Here is a 23,682-nt window from a genome sequence, read left to right as displayed (position 1 = left end):
ATTGATGTGTTTTTGTATATGTGTGTGTGTGTGTGCAGGTCTAGTGACCAGGTTGCGATATGCAGTGGGGCCAATGGGAAGGTGTGTACCTGCCACAGCAGGATTCAGCTCAGGTAAATAAAAGAAGCTGCTCTGCTTCTCATTCATTCAAAAATCAATAACATATTTGCCAAACTGGACTGAATGAAGCACGTTTAAAAACAAATTGTTTCTTTAATATTTTATTAATTTGGTTATTTTGTAATATTTGACAAAATCTCCATATTAATATTAGAAGTACAAGTGTTCATTTACTTATTATTATTATTGCTTCTTTCATATTAACTACACCCAAACTGATTTCATTGTGTCCACAGGAGGTTGAGTTACAGTAGCTGACAAATACATTAGTAAACAAGTATAGCCGCTTACCACTTTATGATATTATTTTGTGTTATCCAATGCTTATATTCTGGTTATGAATGTTAAACAGGAAGACTTTTGTGTCATGGCTGCCTCTTGTCTTCCCTCCCTTTTAAATGTACTTTTGAATTTATTGATATTAACTTTCATGCTGAAGTTTGACAGAGAGTAAAAAACTGGACTTATGCACAAAGTGTCTTTATATGCAGATGATGTCTTGCTTTACGTCTGTGCCTTTGTGTGCTCCTTCCCCTTCATTCTTAAGAGATTTCAGGTTATGAATCAAATCTTTCTTTTTAGCGATGCTTAATGCAATAAAATGTTTATCTTATCGAAATTTCACTTTTTGATTCAAATGATAACACAGTTAAATCAACATCTCTTTAACACAGTTTCCACAAAAAAAAACATTATCACCTTCATAGACTCATTTATTAGGCTGCACTAGTTTCAGCTGAGTGTATATGATGTGTAATAAATGAGCGTCTTGTAAAGAAAGGACTCTTTCTTCTGTGTCGACTATACATCTGTTCCTTTCTTCCATCCCTCTCAGAGAAGTGGGAGATCAACCCCTGCGAGCTGACCTTCATGAAGGAGCTGGGCAGCGGCCAGTTCGGTCTGGTTCGGCTCGGCAAGTGGAGGGCTCAGCACAAAGTGGCCATCAAGGCCATCAGAGAGGGCGCCATGTACGAGGAGGACTTCATCGAGGAGGCCAAGGTCATGATGTAAGACGGGGAGGAGACGAGGGACGGTGGATGTTTGTTCTCAAAAGAAGAGCGCCATGAGAAACTTCCCTCTTGTCAACACAGGGAAGTGAAACTGTGTGTGTGTGTGTTGCTGTCGTGTCTCCCAGGAGACTGTGCCACCCCAAACTGGTGCAGCTGTACGGCGTCTGTTTGCAGCAGCGCCCCCTGCTGATCGTGGCCGAGTTCATGGAGAACGGCTGCCTGCTGAACTTCCTGCGGCAGCTTAGCGGCGACGTGAAGGAGGCCTGGCTGCTGTCCATGTGCCAGGACATCTGCGAGGGGATGGAGTACCTGGAGACGCACAGTTTCATCCACAGAGACCTGGTGAGTCTCACTCACTGCTGCTTCAGTCCTTTCAATTCCCGGATCCGCCCAATTTAATGGATTCTTTCTTGGTCCATGCTCCATCCTTCCACCAATTTCATGTAAATTTGTTGTGATGTTTTTGTGTAGTCCTGCTGACAAAGAAACAAAGAAACGGGTGAAAACATAACCTCCAAGAAGTTTGTACAACCTAAAAAAACGGCGACAAATTTGGGGTTTTAAACTCCTTAGCTGTTTCGGTTGTCGCTGCTCTCTTTCTGTCTAAGATACAGTAAGTACGATATTCAAATAAAGTTTCTGGTTCTTGTTTTGCCGTCCAGGCTGCCAGGAACTGTCTGGTCAATGAGCACAACGTGGTGAAGGTCTGTGACTTTGGAATGACCAGGTACAGTCAACACACCCCCTGGAGTAGCGATAAGGTGTGCTGGAACTCGAACATTCCGACTCGAGACTTCAGCTCTTGACTCATGTTTCCAGGTACGTCCTGGACAACCAGTACACCAGCTCCAGCGGTTCCAAGTTCCCCGTTAAGTGGTCTCCTCCCGAAGTCCTGCACTTCACTAAATACAGCAGCAAGTCTGACGTCTGGTCCTTCGGTGAGGAAACACAAACTCGACCGAACGTCCACTGGGTTTTTTAGGCTTCTCGAATAACGTGGGGAAGCCAGGAGAGGACTGCTTCCTGTGTTTACTGGCTATCGGCTGCTACCTCGCCGGTTTGGAACAGTCACGTGATTATTATTTCAACCCACGTAGTTGTTGTATGTTCCATGTGGTCACGGTGAGTCCCTGACCGACTCCGGAGGTAGTTTTGATGATTGGATCTAAATCCGTCCTCGATGAGTCTCTGGTGCATTTACACCTGAAGTGTTATCTGATTATCAAAAACAAAAAAGATATGGTATCTCATCTACGGATGATTTGATTTGCTCTGAGCAGGATAAATGCTCATCAGGTCGGTGGTTCGATACAGTTCCTCCAGTCGTTGAGACTAGACGATCTAAACGCAGCCCATTTACAACCACATCATATAAACCCTCAGCTAAAGGAGATATAATCAAAAAGTATTAGTAGTCGTAGCTCGTCGTTCACAGGTCTGACATGAAGGTGCGTCTGTGCGCAGGTGTGGTGATGTGGGAGATCTACTCCGGTGGCCGGACTCCGTTCGAAAACCGCTCCAACCTGGAGGTGGTCAACGACATCACCAGAGGGATCCGGCTGTACCGGCCGCACCGAGCCTCGCAGCCGCTGTACGCCATCATGTACCGCTGCTGGCACGAGGTACAGTCACTCAACCACTCGTCCGTTCACTGTTTGGTGCCACACAGACCAAATGTACATGAAATACATCATGACCTTCCTCAGCGGATTTTCATCGTGTGAGATGAGGGGAACAAATGGTTGAGAATTAAATATTTTTTTGAAAACTTCATGATCACACCTTTTGGTAACCACAACATCTCTTCCTCTTCTTCTTCCTCGTTGGTGGTGGTGGTGTAGAAGCCTCAGGGTCGGCCGCCGTTCTCTGAGCTGCTGGAGGAAATCAGAAAAATGGCCGAAAATTCTGATTAACGCACACACACACCAAACGAAGCTGAATTTCTGAAACCTTATTTGTTACTGTTCTCATCAATGTTCACTGTGTTTTCTCAATGTAAATAACAAGTTGTTGCATTAAAGTATTTTCAGATAAAGTTTTCTTGCTTGAAGTGATTCTTCCATCTTGCATTTATTTTATTATTATGCAAGCACACATGATCAAAACATGATCTTTATGCTCATAAGCAATGTTCACCTGCACCTTCTAAGATCCCGCCCACACACACGTTTGACCAATCACGACTCAAACTCAGCTGTCAATCATGACTTTTGATATCATCAAATGACTAATGAAAAACAAACTGATCAGAAACATGAACACTTGAACATACATCAGTGTGATAAGAATGACCTCACATGACAGAAACCATCTCCTGGAAACATTTATCTAACGTCTACTCCGATGTTTCAGTTTGGTCCATGTCCCATCTGCTCACATGGAAGGGGCGGGGTTTATGGCCAATACTGCAGCCAGCCACCAGGGGGCGATCCAGACGATTTGGCTTCTCTTGTGGGCAGCCGTGATGTCACCCATCCTTATTTACAGTGTGCTGACATAACATTCTCTAGTGTTTCCTGTTTTGCTGATGTAACTTTTCCAGGGAGGGATCCATGTCGCCGCGTGGAGCATGGCGGGAGGCGTCACTATGGCAACGTGCTGGGTGAGACACACACACACACACACACACATACACTCAGACACAGGGTCAAGTTGTCTTCTCCGGTGACTGCACAAACACACACACTCACACACACAGAAAAAGTTACTCCGGTGTTTACGTTGATAACGGGAGCTCACGGCGCCGATTAAAGTGTCCTGAGGAATTCCCCTGTAAGGTTAGTATGTGTGTGTGTCGTTGTTGATGTTTATCTTGACTGACCGGATTCAACCGTATTCACAACACTGTTTACACGTGAATAAAGCAATAATAATGTTGTAATATTATCTATAGTTCCCTCTTTCATATTTGTTTTACAAGGACACCTCTCATTCGTTGTCTTTTTCCTCTTAGAAATCTTTTGCTTTCATTCTCTGCCGACTACTTTACATAACTTGTTCTATCTGTTTCAATTTGTTCGAACGTTTGCACCGCTGGTTGATGCAAAATTAAGGTTATGAAATTAAATGTGTAAAAATAGTAATAATAAATTTGTTAAATGTTTTCTTAACAGTTCAAGCAATGTGCTGTTTTGAATGGAACTTTGTTTTGGATCGCTCTTAGGGAAGCAAACCACTTTTTCTCACCCTCCGGCATTTTGGCTGTAATGGAGCGTTACGAGTCTCTGGGTCTGGTCGGGGAGGGCAGTTACGGCACGGTGTTGAAGTGCCGCCATCGAGACTCCGGCCGCCTCGTTGCCATCAAGAAGTTCGTGGACTCAGACGATGACAAGACGGTGAAGAAGATCGCTCTGAGGGAGATCAAGCTGCTCCGGGTACCTGTCAATCAGTCCATCGCCAAACCAGTCAGACAGTCGATGCGTGTGTATGAGCCTGAAACCTGAGTGAAGCAAAACACAAAAGCAGCCTGTCAATCACAAGACAAACGCAACCCAATGAGATCCTTCTCTTTCATTCATTTACAACTAGAAACGGGAGGAAAAATAAAAACCAGCAGCAAAATAAATTGTGATATGCAAGGAAACATGTTATTTTACATCCAACAACGGGAGTGACCACGCCCAGCTTTTAACGCTCAAATGTTTCTTTCATCCTCCTCATCTTTTTAACCATGAAGCAACTGCGTCACGGCAACTTAGTGAACCTTCTGGAAGTGTGGAAGCGTCGCCGGCGCTGGTACCTGGTGTTTGATTTTGTGGAGCGGACACTCCTGGACGATTTGGAGCACAACCCAAGTGGACTGGACCTGAACACCAGCCAGCAGTATCTGTACCAGATCCTGAGCGCCGCAGCCTTCTGCCACCAGCAAAATGTGAAAACAAAGAATTCAGCCGTGTGTTCTACATACTGAGACAGTTCTCAGAGCGTCCAATATGGCCAGCAGATGACGCATTACAATATATTGTATTTTCTTTGGTTCATTCCCTCACAGATCATCCACCGTGACATTAAACCAGAAAACATCCTGGTTTCTCAGGGTGGCGTGGTCAAGCTGTGCGATTTCGGCTTTGCCCGCGCCTTGGCGTCGCCTGCTGAAGGCAACGTCTACACCGACTATGTGGCCACTCGCTGGTACAGGGCGCCTGAACTGCTGGTGGGAGATATTAAATACGGAAAGTAAGTGTTGGCATGTAGAACTGTGGATGTTAGCTCGTAGTTATCTGTCGATAGAAATGTTAACAGTTTGTGTTTCTGTGTAGGCCAGTAGACGTGTGGGCAGTAGGTTGTCTGTTAGTAGAGATGCTGACAGGTCAGCCTTTGTTTCCCGGAGACTCTGACCTTGACCAAATTTACCACATCGTCAGGTGCTTTGGTAAGCACACAATCCAAATAATAACACATACTGAATCTCCTCTTGTTACTAACTCAACACAATTGTACTTGATTAACTCCTCATCTTTCTATTATAGGTAACCTGACTGCTCATCACCAGGAGTTGTTCTACAGGAATCCCGTCTTTTCTGGAGTCAGATTGCCAGAGTGTTATGGCCAAGTCCCACTGCAGCAGCGCTTCCCTGCAATCACATCCACTGCCCTAGACCTGGCACAGGTACAGTTTAATTGACTTATTGACTCAAAGCGAAACAATACATATCTTCAAGTGAGGTAAAAATCTGTTTCCTCTACAGATGTGTACTGAAATGTAATTGCTAGGAGCTAGCTTCAAACTGAATGATTGACAAGCAATGGGGCATACTCCCTTCTCAGGAAGTGATCTACATCACCTTCACATACTTCAGAAAGTAGAGTCTAGTGGCGACAAGTATGCAGCATAGTTCTGTTGATGATCAACTAAGTTACGGACAATCTGAGGGCTGGTAGTCTGGAATTTAGCTCCCTTGATTCCAAGTCAGGACACATCTCGACGAGCTAACAAGTGACCTTATGGTGCCACTGACTAATCTGCAGTAGGCGATCAGAATCAGTAAAACCTTTGCGTTCTCCCTTTCAGAGCTGTCTCCAGATGGATCCAGAAAGAAGAGCTCATTGTTCAGAACTGCTAGAACATCCTCTGTTTACGCAAGACTCTTTCCACACCAGGTATCTCTGTGTGTTTGTGGTTTTACCTTCAGTTCAACATTTGTGATGAATAGAAATGTTTTTTAGCAAGCCATTATTTACTTTCCCAGCACTGAGCTCCTGCAAATATGTCTCTATACAGGTTTTTGAATGAGCTGAATGCCAAGATGCAAAAGGACCACAGAGAAAACTCTACCCTTCCCAAAATAACCAAAGCCCCAAGGGGAGAAAAGGGTGAAGGAAATGAGAAAAACCACAGAGGCAGAGACAATAAACAGCTGGAAGACATGAATCACAAAGTTAACAAGGACAAAGAGAAGAAAGACAAGGCGGAGAAAACAAAAGCAAAGCAGCCCCCAAAGCTTTCTAAAACTATTCGGAACACCTCCGAACCTTTGATGACTACCAAACAGTCCAAGACATTAGGTGGTAAGGAAATCGATAATGCAGCAAGAGCTTCAGTAGCCATGAAAAGTAAACCAAAAGCCACTGGTGCAGGGTCAAGGAAGGAACTTCCTAAGTCAGCGAAAACCCTCACGTCTGATTCATCAAAAAGCACCAAGACTGTAACAGATCGGAATGAAAATAACACACTGGTAGATAAACCTAAACATGGGAAAGTTGCTTCTCCAGAGCCAAGCGAAAATCATTCGTCTTCAGAAGATTCGTTGGAATCAACTGTCGACCGAACTGACTTTAGCTTGACACTTCAAGCATGTCAGCCATCAAGCAATGACCAAATTGAGGTCACTACCCTGACTATCCCCTCTGTCACCAAGACATGCAAGATTTCTACTGCTTCAGATCATCTGACCAATCAATTGACCATGGAAACAGAGCAAGAAGGGACTTATGAATCTTCAAGAGTCTTACCCTCAAACCTTGAGCCATCTAACACTATCTCAAACTCCTGTCCAGAAATGACCAAAACCAACACGACATTGTCCATCAATCTGCCAAAGACTCATGCCTCAGATCTTTCATCACAATCCGTAGCAGTTTTTATGGAGGCCACTGCTGTGCACAGCACTTCAACAGTACCCAAAGGAATTTCAAATCAAGAGTTGTTCAAAACTGACTCGACTTCAATTGCTAAACCCACAAATGACACTGGGTGTGAAACCAACAAACCTTCAAAGGACCTTCCAAATCAAGAAGATAGTTTTAATATTGAGGATCATGAATTCTTGAAAATAAGCCCAGAAAACAAAACAATGGGAAACCGCAAATCCAATATTTCTGGAAGAGATCACAAGGAGGATCCTGAATCTTCTAAGATCTCCGGTGTCCATCAACAGAGCACTTCTAAATCCAAGATCGCCCCGGAATCCAGAACACCATCGGCTCCCATACTGTGTGAAATCCCTAACACTAACTCATCAGTGGAGACCCCTATTCCTAAAACCCTGAAAATCTCAGATAAAGAGAACAGAAAGGATTTAGCACTTTCTTTGTCCATCAGTGCAACAACCAAGTCTTTACTAAATCAAACCTCAAAGGTTCCTGGAAGCTCAAGCATTAGGCAAAAGCACAAGGATACTGAAGTTTCATCCTTTGAACTCCCTCACTCCAAACCTGTGACTGGTCAATCTCCAGCAAAGTCTTTTAACAACCACAGTACCTTCACTGGAACAGTGACCCTAAAGATTCGGAAAACTACATTTCCTACAGAGGCTAGGAAGAAATGTGACAACCCAGAAAGGAAGGACTCAATTACAAGTATATCCACTATCGCAGATTCGACTTCAGTCCTTTCTACACCAACTCCGGACCATAGAGCTTTGAAGAGGAGCTTCGTCCTACACAACATGGCCAATGCTGACTTTAATGAGATTGTACTCCATTCTCCTCCCCCCTCCTCCACAACCCCTATCCCCTCCTTCTCTGTCGTCAATGATCACCTTACCCTAAGGACAGGTTTTCATCCTGGGAACCACAGTCTGAGGTACTAAATGATTTCATACTTACATAGAAAACATCATGAAATCTTGCAACTACAACAGTGGTTATTATGAGTAGTTAAAATTTTTAATGTATTCAAAGAAGGGAACAGAACCTCCACAACTTGACACTCCTAGTACTTATTGAAATTGTCCATAGAAATTTTAACATGGACATTATTGTCTTATTATTTACCAGTACTCGTGCAAATAGATTCCTGGACTCTGCCTCAAGTTGTTGCGCCTGTCAGGTTCTCTTGGTTTCTAGTTGTTTTCAACATGTTTTGTCTCTGTTACAGGTGTTTAGACAAGACAAGGCATCATGGTGGAATTTGTAGTCGACTGGCCCGACAAGCTGTGTCGAGCCACGTTACAGCATCTTCAACAGCAAAGGTAACAGTATATAAGTGTCCAACGGAAGCACAACAGAAAATGTACTCTTACAAAGTCGTCACGCTTCCCTCTCAGGTGTCAGATAAGAGTCTGAGCAACCAGCGCTCCTTCCTGTTGGATCGCGGTGGCGTCGCCATGGCCAGAAAGAAGTCGGACGTCCGCTTTCCAGATTTAAGCAGCTCCGCGCTGCCAGAGCTCAGACGAAGAGATGGTACGTACAAAAACCACAAACGTCAATGTGGCGACACCATCTTAGTCAGACCAAACAGTTAGCGGATTGTCACCTCATTATTGTTGATATTGTCCTTCAGACCTTTTACAGTGGTGGTGCCAGACGTCAAGGTTTTAGCTGATTAAGAAATCTCCAATTGTTTATTATTATTATTATTTATCTTTTGAGCTAACTGGTGAAATACGTGATTTAATGACAATTCCTCCAATGTTTTCCCAGGCAAACACAACGTAGGCATCGCCAAGGAGCAGAGGAAAGACAAACAGCCGGTTCCCTCCATCTCCCAATCAGAACACGTCAGCAGCGACGGACGTTGTGCACACACACCCTGACACACCGCCATTCTTCCGCTGAGGATTAACGTTTACTCATCGCTACAAACCAGATGACGTCGCCTAAATTCTAAAACAACCACTTTAGCATTTTGTTCAGCGCCATCTTGGTTTTTTTTTTAAACCAGACATATAACCATATTTGGAGGAGCGATGGGTGTGGTCTGACTGAGAACTCAAGGACACTGTACGTCCGCCTGCACCCATTGGACGGTACAAGCTGTCAATCACACTGTATCCACGCCCCCAATACATCCGGTGCTTTATCGTCTGTTTGACTGTAAATGGACCATAGTGTTACAAAATGAACATCATGCTATTGAAGAAGACTTGAAACTAGAGATTGAACTATAAACTCCTCAGGAAAATGTTTTGCTGACGTTATAAATCCAGTGAGAAGTAGAGTGGCCCTCTGCTGGTCACTTCACAGAATACAGGCTTCAGGCATTTTTATAGACAGAATATTATTTCATTCCTCCAAACACTGTTCTTTCATTTAGCGTGAACAGTGGCTACATTTTGCTAATATGAAAAACCAGCAGTTTTATTTACACCTGGTTATAATTGTCATATATTAAACCAAATAATGACGTAAAAACAAGTATAAGATTATGAGTTATGAGTAATGTATGACATCGATTGTGTAAATATTAATGGCAGCTAATCAACATTTTTTTGAAATATCTTGTTTCATTATGTAAAATCATTATTAACTAAAAAGTACGTTGAAATTTTCTTTATTATTTTACAAACATACAAAATATTTACTGATGTTACATTTGGTTCTCGTTACGAAACAACAACAAATAATTGCTAAGACTCGTCACTGGAGTCCTCCGAGGAAAAGGAACCCACGCTCTTCCTCTTCTGCAGCTTCGTCGCTACCTCGTCGCTGTCGGATGCCTCGCGGTAGCCGCCGCCACCTCTTATTGGCTGGGACGGGAAACGGTTGAACCCTGGGAGAGACCCAGCCGCCGGACGTCCTCTGCCGTGCGTCAGGAGGTAGTGGAGGAGGCTGGCTGCAGGGTGGGCGTGGCCGTTCGTGATGATTGGTCCTGCCGGCGCTGGCTGTTGCCTGACTGGTGGCGTTGGTTTCTTCGGTGGCGTCCGTGCGGTGAGCTTTTTAGTCGTGGCGGCTGCCTGCTGTGAAATGAAGCAGTTATATTTGTGTAGAAAGACAAAGAAATCCAGTAAAGCAACATTTAAAACACATGAAAAAGTAAAGTAAGATAATACAGTGACTATGTTGCGATTCCCCGTGTGCGGCCCCTTCCAAGGACAGTTGGGACTTTGTGCTTTTGGTTTATTGGTTTCATTGTTTTAACTGATAAAGACAACGTGAAACACAGAGACTGTTTACACAAGGGAACGCAGGTTAAACATTGTACTGCGTTGGGCTTGTACTATTCGTTGTGTTCTGTGTACCTTCCTGGTGACGGGAGGGGGTGTGGCTGCTTTCGTGGTGGTGGTGGTGGTGTCCGGTGTGGGGTCAGAGAAAAACCTGCAGATGTCGTCCACGGCGGAGCCGTCGATCTCCGGAGGCTCAAAATCTGACAGACGGGACGGCGAGCGAACTGTCGCACGGGGAAAATCAAAGACGTGGTCAGTCATTCTGCAGAAGATTAAACATCACTGTGGGTTAGAGATTCACAAACTGGGAGTAGTGAGGTGGCGACGACGATGATAAAAGACGTATGAAATTACAAAGCATGTCACAAAATAAATAAGGAGTCAAAACATGTAAATATAGCTAAATAAATTCTAAAGATTAACACTAAAAATGGACGTTGGTGGATTCAAGCTTCAACTTCTTTTATCCCCCTTCTCAATTTAACACTGAACCTGCTGCTCATCTGTTCTGTTCATGTGCCTGAAGGTGTCTGTTGTTATCTGATCTGTCGTCTGTGATGCATCTTTTATGTTGACAGGTCTGAGGTGTGTCTCCCTTTTGTTTGCTGCAAAGCTGCTAACAAGACCAAGAATCACAGAGATCCAATCATGACCTTTTCTTCTTTGTACCACAGATTAAAAAGAAAACAGGTAGTTGTTCGGCAAAGTTTCTTCAGATCGAAAGCGAGCGTCTCTTTACTCACCGCGAGTCAAGTCCATGCTCTGAACTCTGAGCAGGAGGAAGAGGAGCAGAGGGATGGACAGAGCCGTCAACCGGCCGGACATGACTTCAGACGATGAAGAAGAAGAAGAAGAAGAAGGGGAATACGACGGCGGGACACGCTGAGGAGGAGGTGATGGCGAGGAAGGTGATGCAGGAGTTTTATAACGGGAGGGAAGGCCCCGAGGAGGAGGGAGGAGAAAGGGAAAAGATGGATAACGTCTAGACTGTGAAGTTTAGTCAGAGCCGATCTGTCAGCCTGTGGTTCGGAGTTTCATCAGAGCAAAAAGCTGTTAATCTGTTAATCCACGGGGATTTTTAAAAACTTCATTCTTTCAGCGACGGTTTACAGAGAAACACAGTGACACAGCAGTTCCCTTCTGTCTTCATATTCTCTACGACTGCGAATGATTTACAGGCTTTTTTAAAAAAAAATTAATTTTTAAAAAAAATTTAAGAATTTTTTTTTTTACATTTTAACATCTCCGCTCTTTTATCTTTTGCCTCTCTGTTGCTTCATGCGTCAGTTGTTGGTTCCAGCAGATAAACCTGCCGCTCTCGTTGCTCAAGGACACGTTAAACCATTTCACTTCCCACAGAAAGAATTCCCCTTCAACACACACACACACACACACACAAAGGTGTGTGTCTGACTCTACCTGTATCCCTCCACACACACACTGTGTGTTTATAGCTGTGGTTGCTATGGAAGTGTCTGCTTACACACACACACGCCTTCTGTACAGTCAGTGTGTGTACAGTACAGTCTATGTTATTAGTTACACACTAATGTAGTTATGAGCAGATAAATAAATAAAGTCTTTATATTAAAGTACAGTATAAGATGTTTATTATAAATGCACTCTATTTGTGCGTGCAACTATATTAACTAATGTGTTTTTAAAGATTCATATACTACTTATTAATTAGTAGTCAGCAGGGGACGTTATTAAAGATTCCATGTTGTCATTTTTTTTTAAACCCACTGCTGTTCCCCGCTTGTCCACTGGGGGTCGCACTGTACCAAAAAGAGGGGAACACTTCCTGTAAATGCTGGTGTACCGAGATTGACTGTAATTCGCCTGTAGAGGGCGGCAGTGAGGTCGTCATCAATGAATTAGAATGAATGGAGCTGAGCGGCGAAAATATTTGTTTAGAACTGTTCTTGACACAAAGGCAATATTTTATTTATTATTGATTATTTATAAGAATTTAGTTGTTGTTTTTTAATCAGGGAGGGCGATTTAGCCCATATCACGTTAGCATTCAGCTAATTGGTCAGTATGCGTGACACCACAAATACTAACGGTACGAAATTTCCGTTTGATGAGTGGTCGACGTCCAATGAAATCAAATTAAATTTGTAAAACTGACTTCAATTATAAAATTCTTGTATTTGTGTGGGGAAAAAATTACATCTTTGACTCAGAACTTTATAAAGTGCAGTTAACACAAGAGCAGTTTCGCGTGGTTAGTGTGGAGTGAATAACTTATCAATATAAAAAAAAAGAAGAACTATAATTTCACAAAGAAATGATCTGGAGCTCTGGAAGATTCCTGGTTCTCATTTTTTCACATGAATCAAAAAGAGCAAACTTGGCAAAGTTTCAGAAAACAACAACAACAACAAAATTCAGTTTCCAGTCACGGGTCTGCGTCTAGGAGAACTTCCTGATGAAGCGCAGTTTTAAGTAGGTGATGGTGAGGAAGCAGATGGTCATGACGCCCAGGGCCACGTGGTTCTGCCAGAAGCCCCAGGGGGAGTAGTCCACGCCCTGCTCCGTCAGAAACTCCTCCCCTGTGCAACTGGGAAACAGCACAAAGGTTCCTGGGCGACCAAATAACGAACCAGACCCACTGAGAACCACTGATGATAACTTGAATTACAGCTAAACAGACTGACACAGTATATTAGGTATGAGTCCCAATTTAATTATCAATCCACATAATTAACTTATATGTTCATGTATCATAACTAAGTCTTTAACCAAATAACTAAGGAACAAACTAACAAGTTCAAGTCTTAAAAAAAGAACTAACATGCTTACAATTACTCTAACCAACCAACCTACCAACTGACTAACTGGCAAGTTTAAGCCTAACGAAATAACTCTTACGCTTACGTTTATTCAGTTATTCAACTGACGGACTGACTTATAATTGTATTATATCTTATCATATCTTTTATTATAATTGATTGTGTGTTTCTTACGCAAGTCCAGGTGGAATGATGCTGTCATTCAGCCCGTGACAGAAGTACAGACCAGTAAATTCGTTAGCCTGCAAAGCCTGAGGAGACACGAATCACCAACAAACAGAAACAGTAGAATCACTACATGCACGACATTGTACATTCGCTCAGCAGCCTTGTAAGTCGGTGTCCTGGTTGTACTGTAGGTGTGTGTGTACATACGCTGAGGCCATATCTTGGTATACTGAAGTATTTTAACCAGGCGAGCCAGCTGGCGATGGAGGTGAGGTTCACCAGCAAACCTGCGAAGATCTGCGGAGAAGGAAAGAGATGTTTACAGACTAAGAAATGAGAGGTATCCATCCAATTTGACTTTGACATTTTTGTTGCAGCGGTCACCATCATGAAGACGCAGGCGATGGTCATGAAGATGTTGGCGATGGCCACCACCGTCTGGTCGGCGGAGATGGCCAAGGCCATGGAGGTGGCGGTGTAGGCCACCAGCATGACGGTGAACATGAAGAGGAAGAAGGCCTCAACCGTGGGCTTCAGACCTGCACACACACACATCAGAGGACAAAGGTCAGCAAAAACCTATAGTTGACCAAACATGAATTATTAAATAAATGTATTAAATAAATGAAATGTACAAATCTGACAACAATCATTACAAGATGAAACACACTATAAAACACATGCAAGTGAAAAAATTATCATTTGAATTGAATCTAAACGTTATTTCGTTATTGATTTATCCGGTGAAATTACCAAAATACACTACGATTAATCGCTTAGCTGAGTAGCTGCTTCCTGTCAATCAACTAATCGATTAATAAACTATATCACATCATAGTCTAAAACTCATGAGCACCAAATCAACAAGATATGGCCGTAAAAACTGAAACTGACAAGAACTAAACAAAATGTATATCGTAAATATAGATTAAAAACATTCCTAATAAATGACTATTACAAACTCTAATAAAAGACACAAGCAACAGGAAGTGTCTGCAGGTTTCACACCGATCAAGAAGTACGCCACGCAGCTGAAGACGAGGGCGGGTATGGTCCTCAGTGTGATGATGTCGGACAGGACTTTACACAGGAAGTAGACGGACAGTCTGTAGTAACCGCTGATGTACTCGTGACTGAGGACAGAGAGGGAAACAGGTTCATCCATGAGACCATGTTGACAGACATATTTATGTACGTAGCTCAGCTGTTGTCCCCTGGTTTCAGGTCCTTATGCTAAGCTAAGCTAACCACATCCTGATGTAACGATCTGTACTCAACACAAAGACCCTCAGAAGGAAAGTGAACATCTGTATCTATCGATAAAATCTATTCATTTCATCTAATAATAAAGTAATGTAACCTTGTGGGGACCGTATTTTCGTCCCCATGTCCCCGGATGGGACACGAGTCCCCACAATGTGGTCTAGTGACTGGATACTGATCTTCTAAAGAGTATTATATTATTTCATATGTATATTTTTTGAACTCATAAGTATGTGTACTGTGTGTTTGTGTCAGACCCACATGAAGAGTTTCCTCTCGGAGATGAAGAGTTCAGCGGCGGAGAGCGAGCTGAAACACTGATTCACCGTGACGAAGAAGAGCGCTCCAAACCTGAAGGCACAGCCATTTAGTTAAGATTTGTAATTTAATAACATACTGGGTAGGAAAATATTTAACTTTTAATAGTACAACTTCTGCATCTTCAAGCCTAACTCTACGTACTGCTCTAATACTACGACTGTAGTAGAATACCTGTTCTGCATCCCGCTCTGATTGTCCTGGACGTCGTAGAAGATGGCTCCTACGACCAGAGCGAGGAACAAGGTGACCGCCACCTGAACACCGTGAAAAACAACAACAGGGAAACCAACACGAGTCATTGAAAGGGAAGGTGGATAGGAAATGCTATGGTATCTGAGGCTGCAGTTCCTCTAATGTCCACAAGGTGGGGCCATTGTCAGGCAGCAGCTTTTAAATTTAGATTCAGAACCAAGTAGGCCGAGACGAGATGTATTTAGACCCTGTTTTAACGGTTCTGTTTCAGACATGCAGTGTTTTTGATTGACGTCAGCGCGAGCGGCGTTCCTACCTGAGCGACGCCGGTCTGAGGGTTGAGCATGAGGTTGCGAAACGTTCTCTTGGAAACCCACTTGAACTGCGTCAGGAAGCCGGTGTTGTAGGTGATGGTTCTGCCGGAGCGAGTGGTGGTGCCGCTCGTCGGCTTCGCCTGAACGATCCTTTCTGAGAGGGACGGACGGACGTACGGGGAAAGGAGCGTCAAAGTCTTCAAGTTCATAATTCTGCACAGTTATGAGTCAAATATAAAACGCTAATAAAAAAATATAGCACATCTCTTCCAAGTGCACAGTGAAATAGAAACATTTGAAAACTAAAATAACGGATCGATTAGTTGTTTGTTTGGTTGTTTTTTCTCTCCATCAAAACTACCTGAACCGATTAATCGATTATCAAAATAGTTGGCGACTAATTTAGTAGTCGATTACTAATCGATAAACTGCTGCAGCGCTCGTTCGTACCCACCGAGCTCGGCTTTGGTCTGTTTGTAGAAGTGGCAGCTCCTGTATTCCTCCACCAGCTTGTCCTCGATGCCTCGTCTGGACTTGGACACCGAATCTGGATCTGGATTTCAACAAAGAAAGACGCCAACCAGGTCCACAAAATGTATATATATACATACATATACACGACTGCTTTTACTCACGTTAAATACTACACAACTAACCTTTGTCGGCGTCGTTGCCGGCGACTGCGGTCGAGTCCCCGTTGATGACGTCCAGGAAGAAGTCGGCGGGGTTGTTGTGCGGCTCACAGGTGTATCCTGGGAAATGGCGTTCCAAGAAAAAAGTGTTAACGTTGTTGTGTTAACGTTGTGGGGTGGTGTCGAGGAATGAAACTCCCAAAAGTTAAAACCCAATGAAAAACGATTTATTCATTCATTTCCACCTTGAAAACATGGTGGTGATCATTTACTGATTCTGTGTCCGTATGTTAATTAGGTGGGCGGAGTTATCTGTCCGTCAATGTGTCACTGGGTCAACTTATTGGTTGATTGATTTATTTTGACAGTTTCGATCCTTCATATTTTATTGTCCTAGATTAAAGCGAACCACTCGTTCCTACCGATGTCTGAGAAATAGTCCAGCGCGCTCTGCGCGGGTCCGTGGAAAACCTGAGGACGATCAAACGAACACAGTTAGTCGTCGAGTCGAGTGGTAGAAAATGGCGACGACGATGATGAAGAGGAAGACGCGGGTCGTCTGTGGGGCGTGGACCTGTTTGCCGGTGACCAGCAGGGTGAGGCTGTCGAACAGGCGGTAGATGGAGTAGCGAGGCTGGTGGATGGACAGGATGATGGTGCGGCCGTGGTTCCCCATCCTGGTGGAACAGAGCGAGGAGAGGATCTGTGTGTGTGCGTGTGTGTGTGTGTGTGTGTGTGTGTGTGTGTGTGTGTGTGTGTGTTGCGTGTTGCGTGTTGCGTGTTGCGTGCACGCACCTCTTGAGCAGCAGCAGCACAGAGTTGGCGGTGCTGGCGTCGAGGCCGGTCGTGGGCTCGTCCAGGAAGAGGACGGGCGGGTCGATGATCAGCTCCATGCCGATGTTCGTCCGCTTCCTCTCGCCGCCGGAGATCCCACGGATCAGCTGGGTGCCCACCTGGACACGCACACGCGCACACACACACACACACACACACACACACACACACACACACACACACTTGTACCTCTAGTGTTTCCATCTTTTCTTCAGCATTTTACTTTTCTACCTCTGTTTTCTTTAGATTTTTGCCGATGCTTCTTCCTTCCCTCCTTCCACCCCTCTATCTCCTCTCTCTTTCCCTCGTCTCTTCTTCTTTTTTTTCTCTCTACATTCTCTCGTTCTTGCCGTCCTCCCTTGCTCACCCTGGAGTCGGCCACTCGGCTCAGTCCCAGCTCCTGGATCAGCGTGTTGACCTTCTGCTCCTTCTCCGCCACGGAGACGCTCGACGGCAGACGCAGCGCCGCCGAGAAGCTGAAGTTCTCCCTGACCGTCAGAGTTCCCATCACCACGTCGTCCTGCCGACGAGAGAAACCCGAGAGATCAGAACAGCCGACGCATTCGATTTACACTGAACGTGACTGAAAAGCCCCTGGTGGTCGTGAGGCGGGCTCTTCCTGCCCGGACCAGGAAGCTCTCCTGACCCCGACGCAGCTTCCTGTCCGCCGCCGCTCACCCACCTGCACCACGTATCCAGACAGACACTTGAAGTTGGGCGGCTGCGGAGCGCCGTCGATCAGCACCTCTCCCGTCAGGCCGGCGGGGTCCTTCCTCGCCGCCAGGACGTCCAGGAACCTGAGAGACCACACGACCACGACCACGACGTGTTCAGCTTCATATCGAGATACAGACTTTATTTATACATTTATACAGCAGACGAGAAGAAAAAGAAAAAAGTGGGTTTTCATCCTTCTGCTCTTGAACACGTTGTCAAAAAAACTAGTGTTTGGACACACACACACACACACACACACACACACACACACACACACACACGTGCAGCACTCACGAGGACTTGCCGCTGCCCGTCGCTCCCATGATGGCGTTCAGTCCCGGCTTCATGATCCCACTGAGAGAGACAAAGGAAAACAGTTTCATATGGAGCGTTTAGTTTTTAGTTTAGTTATTATTTACGACTGTTTCTCGCTCCGCAGTTGAATGTGAGATTGATTCAGAAAAGTCAATACCTAAGTCAATATATATATATATATATATATATATATATATATATATATATATACATACACACACGTCTTTATCTATGAGTGTGTGAGATTGATTTCAATTGAACGACAGTTGGGCCTTTGGGCAGAGCCAGGCTAGCAGTTTCCCCCCGTTTCCAGTCTTTGTGCTAAGCTAAGCTAATAGTCTACATCGCTCACTGTCTCTGTTCGTGTCGTTGTTAAAATGACGCGTCAGTTTCACTTCTGTTTCTCGCAGGCGACTTGTTTGGTGAACTCTGTGATCAACATGTTTGAGGAACTGACAGAGCGTTTTTTGACATGATTCATCTTTCGGTTTTAGTTTTTTTTTGCTGAGTTCAGCGGATTTCATGATAACGAACACGATGCTGATCTGCTGCTGCACCGTAACCATGACGCTGCAGTTTTACTCGGCATCATGGACGATGTTTCTTTTTTTCCATCCTTCCTTTCTATATTTATTTCAACTTTTCTTCATATATATATTTTATCATATATTCATTTGATATATTCTTGACGAAGAGTACATAACAGTTTAAAAATATCTTTTTTTGATGCATGGTGTTGTCATTGATTTTTCTGATCAGAAAGAGCAGCATATTCATACCTTTGGAAACAAATAGGTCTAAAAGTAGAGCTGCGACCGTTAATCGATTAGTGACCGACTACTAAATGAATCGCCAACTATTTTCATAATTGATTAATCGGTTCAAGTAGTTTTTAAGTCATAATTCTCTGATTTCAGCTTCTTACATGTGAATATTTTCTGGTTTCTTTGCTCCTCTGTGACGGTGAACTGAACATTTTCCCCATTTGACGACAATTTATGAACCAAACAACAAAAAAATCAAATAATGGACAAATTAATCCTTAGTTGCATCCCAACTCTAAATTACCCACTTCTCATTTAACCTGCAGATGCAAACCAGATGTTCAACGTCCTTCACTCTCACGATGAAACAGACAAACTAGTTTGAGAGGTTCTGAGATTTCCCTCTAAAACGTGTTCACCTCCGGCAGTTTTCGATCCTGCGATAAGGACAAACTACAAAACAACACGTGGCTCGTGACTTGGTTCTGACTATGTAGTTTGAACTTTGACGAGCTGCTGCGGTTGTTATTCTCTCACAACCAAAGCAAAAAAAATCGTTGAATGAAACTTTGTGAACTCGTCTGTGCTCTGACCGACTCTACCTTCAACTTTGACTCAGATGGGTCAATGATTACACACACTGGACAGTAAAATACCAGAGATATGACACCACTGTAAACCCATCGCACGCTCACACACGCTCACACACACTCACACACGCTCACACACACTCACACACGCTCACACACGCTCACACACGCTCACACACACTCACACACGCTCACACACTCACACACACTCACACACGCTCACACACACTCACACACGCTCACACACGCTCACACACGCTCACACACGCTCACACACACTCACACACGCACACACACACTCACACACACTCACACACGCTCACACACACTCACACACACTCACACACACTCACACACGCTCACACACGCTCACACACGCTCACACACGCTCACACACGCTCACACACACTCACACACGCTCACACACTCACACACACTCACACACACTCACACACGCTCACACGCACTTCAGCAGTTGCATTTTTATATAACGTAGAGACTCAGAATCTGAGACTTTGGACCAGTGAGTTTGATAATCACAGATGTACGTTTTCTTCTTTCTTATTCACAAATGAAGTGGGAGTGGAGGAACCTGATCAGAGCCAAGAACGTTCTCAAGTCACGGTTCTGAAGGCACACAGGCGGTTCGGCATCCGGCCGCTGTTTGTTGCTTCAAGCCCAGAGTCATTGTTTTCTGTGTGTGTGTGAACCCGCGTCTTCTGACAAAGCAAACTTCCTTCCTTTGCCTTCTAAACGTGTGTGTGTGTGTGTGTGTGATGGAGCCACGCTGAGCTCCCAGGTGGGCCCCTGTCGGCACGTAGACAAACAATCTGCACGTTACTCTTCAGTGAGCAAAAGGTTTGAGTTCATCATGTGGAGGAAGGAATCAGTGGACGTGTAGGCGTCACCCCGACTTTTGAAATGATGGAACTAATCTATTCATTTAAAATAGAAAACAACGAAATACCGAGGGAACTTTGTCGCAGGGCCGAAGTAAATCTGAGCAAATGTCTTCCAACTTGAATGAAGTTTAAAAACGCAAGTTTGCGCTGGTGGTCTGATCCCGACGCTCTGGACCGAGCTCCACCTCTTTGTCGCACTAGAAGTATTTGATGATGTCGAGCTTCGTCTACCAGCACGTGACACCGATTGGTTTGTGGACGGGCGAAAGCGTCTGGCGTCGGCGGGTCGTAGTCTTTCCAGGTTGATTTCGTTAATATCGTTGTTTGTTTTTTTTTACAAGCGTCACCGAAATTGGCCGAATAAACGTCCACGTTGATCAGACTAATGATATCGTCGGAGGTGAAGACGGCAGCCAGTGTGTGTGTTTGTATTTTTCTGTAATATGAACTCTTATTTCCTATATTCCTAAGTTTGTTCTTATATCTCTGGTTGTGCCCATACGCGTACTCTGCACGCTGCCCCCTACAGGGCACGAGTTAACGCAAATATATTGTGGAGTTTAGATTTTTTTCCGCCTCACTTGAAGTTTGACACAACGGTGGACTCACTTGAGGTCGACGAGGATGTCCTTGGTCGTGGCCTTCTTCCGGCAGAGACAGTTTCCTCCCTGAGTCACTTTGTAGTAAATGTTGTGGAAGCTGACGGTGGCGGCGTGCCGCTGTTGGCCCGAACCTGCGGACTGGAAAAACAAAAGGCATCGGTTCATTTTAACGCCAAAACTAGAAAAAAGTACACGGGCGTATTTCTGAAATGTGCTTCAGAGAAAGGGAGGACGGTGGGAAGGTACCTGGTGCTTGGAGGCTCCATTGGACCTGGACCCCATCGACAACTGGATGTCGGACATCGTCTGCTGCACCTCGGTCCACCGGAACAAAACCGCTGCAGGAACATTGTACCGTCACCGACGAGTAATAGGACGCTGAAGCTTCTTCGTGCATTTCAATCAATCTATCGCGTCTTTTTTCAGTTCTCACAATATGGTGAAAAGGAGCGGATTCTTTGACATTTCTTTTTTGAATTTTTACTGGATTTTTTTTTTAAATTCTTTTGAAAAAAACTAGATTTTTTTTGGAAAATCTTTTTTTGAATTTTGTTTTGAATTTTTTAAAGTCTGCAGCAACACACGGAGCACGTGTGGTTGTGTAGCGGTGAAAGACAGTGACGTCGATCGGTAGCTGGCGAGTTCGTCACGCGTGTCGTTATAATTGACAACATTGCAGAATTAAAGACGTATCAAAAATTATTATTGTTTATTTCATAGAGGCGGACCAATATGGATTTTCGGGGGCCGATGCCGATAGATCGGCCGATGATTTTTTTAATATGTCAATGATTCCTAAGATGTCGTTATCAAACCTTGATGATGTAATTGAGTCTTGAGATTTTACAGTTTCCCCACGAACTTTATCATAAATAACTATAAATTGAAAATACAAATACATAGAACTTATAACAAACACGTATCTAACATGAATGCACATTTAAAGGCTAAAAATCAGTTGGTGAGATATATTTCTGTTTTTGAGTCTTTGAGTTTTCTGCAATGTGTCCCATTCGGAGGAGGAAGTGAAATTAGCTTTAAAAAGATAAATAATCAAAATTCACCTTCTATTTCATGTTCTACAAATCAACAATCCTCTTTAGTCAAAAGAAAAAAAGAAAAATGCTGGAAATAAATCTCGCCCGGATCCGTTCACACTTCAACTTCATCTTCATAAAGACACACAGATGACAACACAGTTCTAAAATTATAAAATATATATATATATATATATTTAAAAACAAGGGGTCGTTACTAACCTGCCGTAGACGTAAAGTCCCTGTTTAACAGATGCCGGTGGACGATGCCTGCACGCTACAGGACTCTGACAGTGTGTGTGGACTCAGAGATGAATGTGTGTGAGAGAGCAGTGTGTGTGTGTGTGTGTGTGTGTGTGTGTGTGTGTGTGTGTGTGTCATTAGCTCAGTTTTATGACTGAAGGCATGATAAGAGAAGTAGGGAGGGAGGGGGAGGGGGGCGACAGACTTTAGTAGCAACAAAGGTAAACGTGCTTGCTGCTCCTGTCAGTAATTAAATCTTATAAAACCTTTGTTGTGCAGTAAAAATATATAATATTCCAACATTTGACCAGGGTGGAGTTTGATTTAATGATTTGACAGATATGGGAAGAAGAGGAGGACACTTGTGTCTTTTGTCTTTTTAATGAATATATATCTCTATATATACTGTATATCTAAAGAGTAAAATCACCCTTATCTTGTATGAACCCTGGTGACCTCTTCCCCTTTCTCTACTTAATTCTATTTATTCACTTCGAAGTCTCTGTGCTCTACTTAAAACAATAAGATTGTTAAAAGTTTCCAGTCGTAAGGTTAACAAAATACTGGCACATGTTTTTGTGGAGTTTTCAGTGTGAATATATAAATATTAGAAAAAATAAGACTTTAAGGAGTCACTTCCGGTCTGAACTTGAACAATAAACATGTTTCATGTTTTTTTATGAAATATAAATTTGCAAAAATAACTAGTACAAGTACAAATGTCAGATACAGTAAGTGGATTAAAAAGCACAATATCATCATATTTCCCTCTGTAATTTAATTAGAATAAACAAGTAAATATATATAATTTGAACCGTTTACACCACAACACACTTCAGACCAAAGACACCTAATGACGTGTGATGTCATGCTAACACCACGAGCTAACGCATCGTAGCAGAGCCAGACGCCACAGATTCCCGCGGTGTCTCTCATCCACAACCAGCCGCCATCGAACGACCGAGCAGCCGGAGAAGAGCGACAACAACCAGAAGAAAAGAAGTTAGTTTCAAACAGCGACATCCTACCTGTGACGTGATGTCACGATAACGTCGCTTCCGCTAGCTAGCTAGTTAGCACAAAGGCTACTCGTCGGGTTGAGATGATACAGGGCCTGTTGCGGCGCTGTTTGACTGCCGCGGCGGGATGCTCACATTAGGGAGGGCATGGGCCAATCAAATTCCTCACAGGTTCGTTCACTTCCTCGTAGCTAGCCAATTGTGTTGTTGCTGACAGGGATTTTCGGAGGCGGGGTCCGTTGATTCTCCCGGTTCTGACGGCTCGGTAGACGTGTCAATCATTCAGATTTACCAATGGGCTGCTGAGCTACAAGCCCTGCGAATTTGACGTCACCAGAAGCACTGACGTCATTTCACCGCACTCCAAAGATCGTTTTGAGAGGCAGATGCGCTTGTTTGTAGACGGTGGAGACATAAACGTGAAGTTAAATGAGTTTTTACTGCATATTACAGCCTGTAACTTTGCTCTGATTCATTTTATCAGCATGAAATTTGGCACATATAATGTTCAGATG

The 23,682-nt window shown here is 43.8% G+C and overlaps 3 protein-coding genes across 6 annotated transcripts in view; 2 read left to right on the top strand and 1 right to left on the bottom strand.

Annotated features, from left to right (window-relative positions):
- txk (TXK tyrosine kinase) overlaps window positions 1-3,165 on the top strand; it is a 7,169-nt gene extending 4,004 nt beyond the window's left edge. The window contains exons 10-16 of the mRNA XM_035607046.2: window positions 39-113; window positions 956-1,127; window positions 1,256-1,472; window positions 1,793-1,857; window positions 1,950-2,068; window positions 2,595-2,752; window positions 2,972-3,165. Coding sequence (XP_035462939.1) covers window positions 39-113; window positions 956-1,127; window positions 1,256-1,472; window positions 1,793-1,857; window positions 1,950-2,068; window positions 2,595-2,752; window positions 2,972-3,043 — 878 coding nt within the window. The 3' untranslated portion in view covers window positions 3,044-3,165. The remainder of the gene's footprint in view (window positions 1-38; window positions 114-955; window positions 1,128-1,255; window positions 1,473-1,792; window positions 1,858-1,949; window positions 2,069-2,594; window positions 2,753-2,971) is intronic.
- Window positions 3,166-3,579: 414 nt separating this feature from the next.
- LOC118283605 (cyclin-dependent kinase-like 5) lies at window positions 3,580-9,430 on the top strand. 3 transcript variants are annotated; one of them, XM_047336227.1, is made up of 11 exons: window positions 3,580-3,732; window positions 4,294-4,504; window positions 4,807-5,001; window positions 5,122-5,306; window positions 5,390-5,502; window positions 5,600-5,739; window positions 6,142-6,230; window positions 6,352-8,154; window positions 8,449-8,542; window positions 8,618-8,753; window positions 8,994-9,430. In XM_047336227.1, the coding sequence occupies exons 1-11, from the start codon at window positions 3,683-3,685 to the stop codon at window positions 9,104-9,106; spliced, it is 3,129 nt and encodes a 1,042-aa protein (XP_047192183.1). In that variant the 5' UTR covers window positions 3,580-3,682; the 3' UTR covers window positions 9,107-9,430. The 3 variants fall into 3 exon arrangements, with proteins under 3 accessions (XP_047192183.1, XP_035461674.2, XP_047192184.1); XM_035605781.2 differs by having other exon boundaries at window positions 8,449-8,753; XM_047336228.1 differs by lacking the exon at window positions 3,580-3,732 and adding an exon at window positions 3,739-3,907 and having other exon boundaries at window positions 8,449-8,753.
- A 3,160-nt stretch (window positions 9,431-12,590) lies between these two features.
- Window positions 12,591-23,303, bottom strand: LOC118284085 (broad substrate specificity ATP-binding cassette transporter ABCG2). 2 transcript variants are annotated; one of them, XM_035606728.2, is made up of 19 exons: window positions 23,177-23,303; window positions 21,115-21,206; window positions 20,876-21,006; window positions 17,990-18,049; window positions 17,661-17,775; window positions 17,346-17,498; window positions 16,940-17,097; window positions 16,719-16,821; window positions 16,567-16,615; window positions 16,169-16,264; window positions 15,967-16,065; window positions 15,515-15,666; window positions 15,178-15,260; window positions 14,947-15,036; window positions 14,431-14,555; window positions 13,807-13,961; window positions 13,630-13,719; window positions 13,429-13,505; window positions 12,591-13,022 (listed from the first exon to the last, which is right to left on the bottom strand). In XM_035606728.2, the coding sequence occupies exons 2-19, from the start codon at window positions 21,169-21,171 to the stop codon at window positions 12,875-12,877; spliced, it is 1,941 nt and encodes a 646-aa protein (XP_035462621.2). In that variant the 5' UTR covers window positions 21,172-21,206; window positions 23,177-23,303; the 3' UTR covers window positions 12,591-12,874. The 2 variants fall into 2 exon arrangements, with proteins under 2 accessions (XP_035462621.2, XP_035462612.2); XM_035606719.2 differs by lacking the exon at window positions 23,177-23,303 and adding an exon at window positions 22,128-22,284.
- Window positions 23,304-23,682: the final 379 nt, after the last annotated feature.

Source organism: Scophthalmus maximus, chromosome 12 (assembly GCF_022379125.1).
Source record: "Scophthalmus maximus strain ysfricsl-2021 chromosome 12, ASM2237912v1, whole genome shotgun sequence".
NCBI lineage: Eukaryota > Metazoa > Chordata > Actinopteri > Pleuronectiformes > Scophthalmidae > Scophthalmus > Scophthalmus maximus.
Note: the sequence above shows the minus strand (reverse complement) of the source record. Positions and strands in the feature narration are given on the sequence as shown.

Excerpts from the sequence above, each read along its gene's own strand:
- LOC118283605 (XM_035605781.2), top strand. The coding sequence starts at position 3,683 with ATGTCGCCGCGTGGAGCATGGCGGGAGGCGTCACTATGGCAACGTGCT. Across the intron at positions 4,505-4,806 it reads GGGAGATCAAGCTGCTCCGG|CAACTGCGTCACGGCAACTT; the intron begins GTACCTGTCAAT and ends TTAACCATGAAG. Across the intron at positions 5,307-5,389 it reads GGAGATATTAAATACGGAAA|GCCAGTAGACGTGTGGGCAG; the intron begins GTAAGTGTTGGC and ends GTTTCTGTGTAG.
- LOC118284085 (XM_035606728.2), bottom strand. The coding sequence starts at position 21,171 with ATGTCCGACATCCAGTTGTCGATGGGGTCCAGGTCCAATGGAGCCTCC. Across the intron at positions 17,776-17,989 it reads ACGGGCAGCGGCAAGTCCTC|GTTCCTGGACGTCCTGGCGG; the intron begins GTGAGTGCTGCA and ends GTGGTCTCTCAG. Across the intron at positions 13,023-13,428 it reads ATCATTCCACCTGGACTTGC|TTGCACAGGGGAGGAGTTTC; the intron begins GTAAGAAACACA and ends GCTGTTTCCCAG.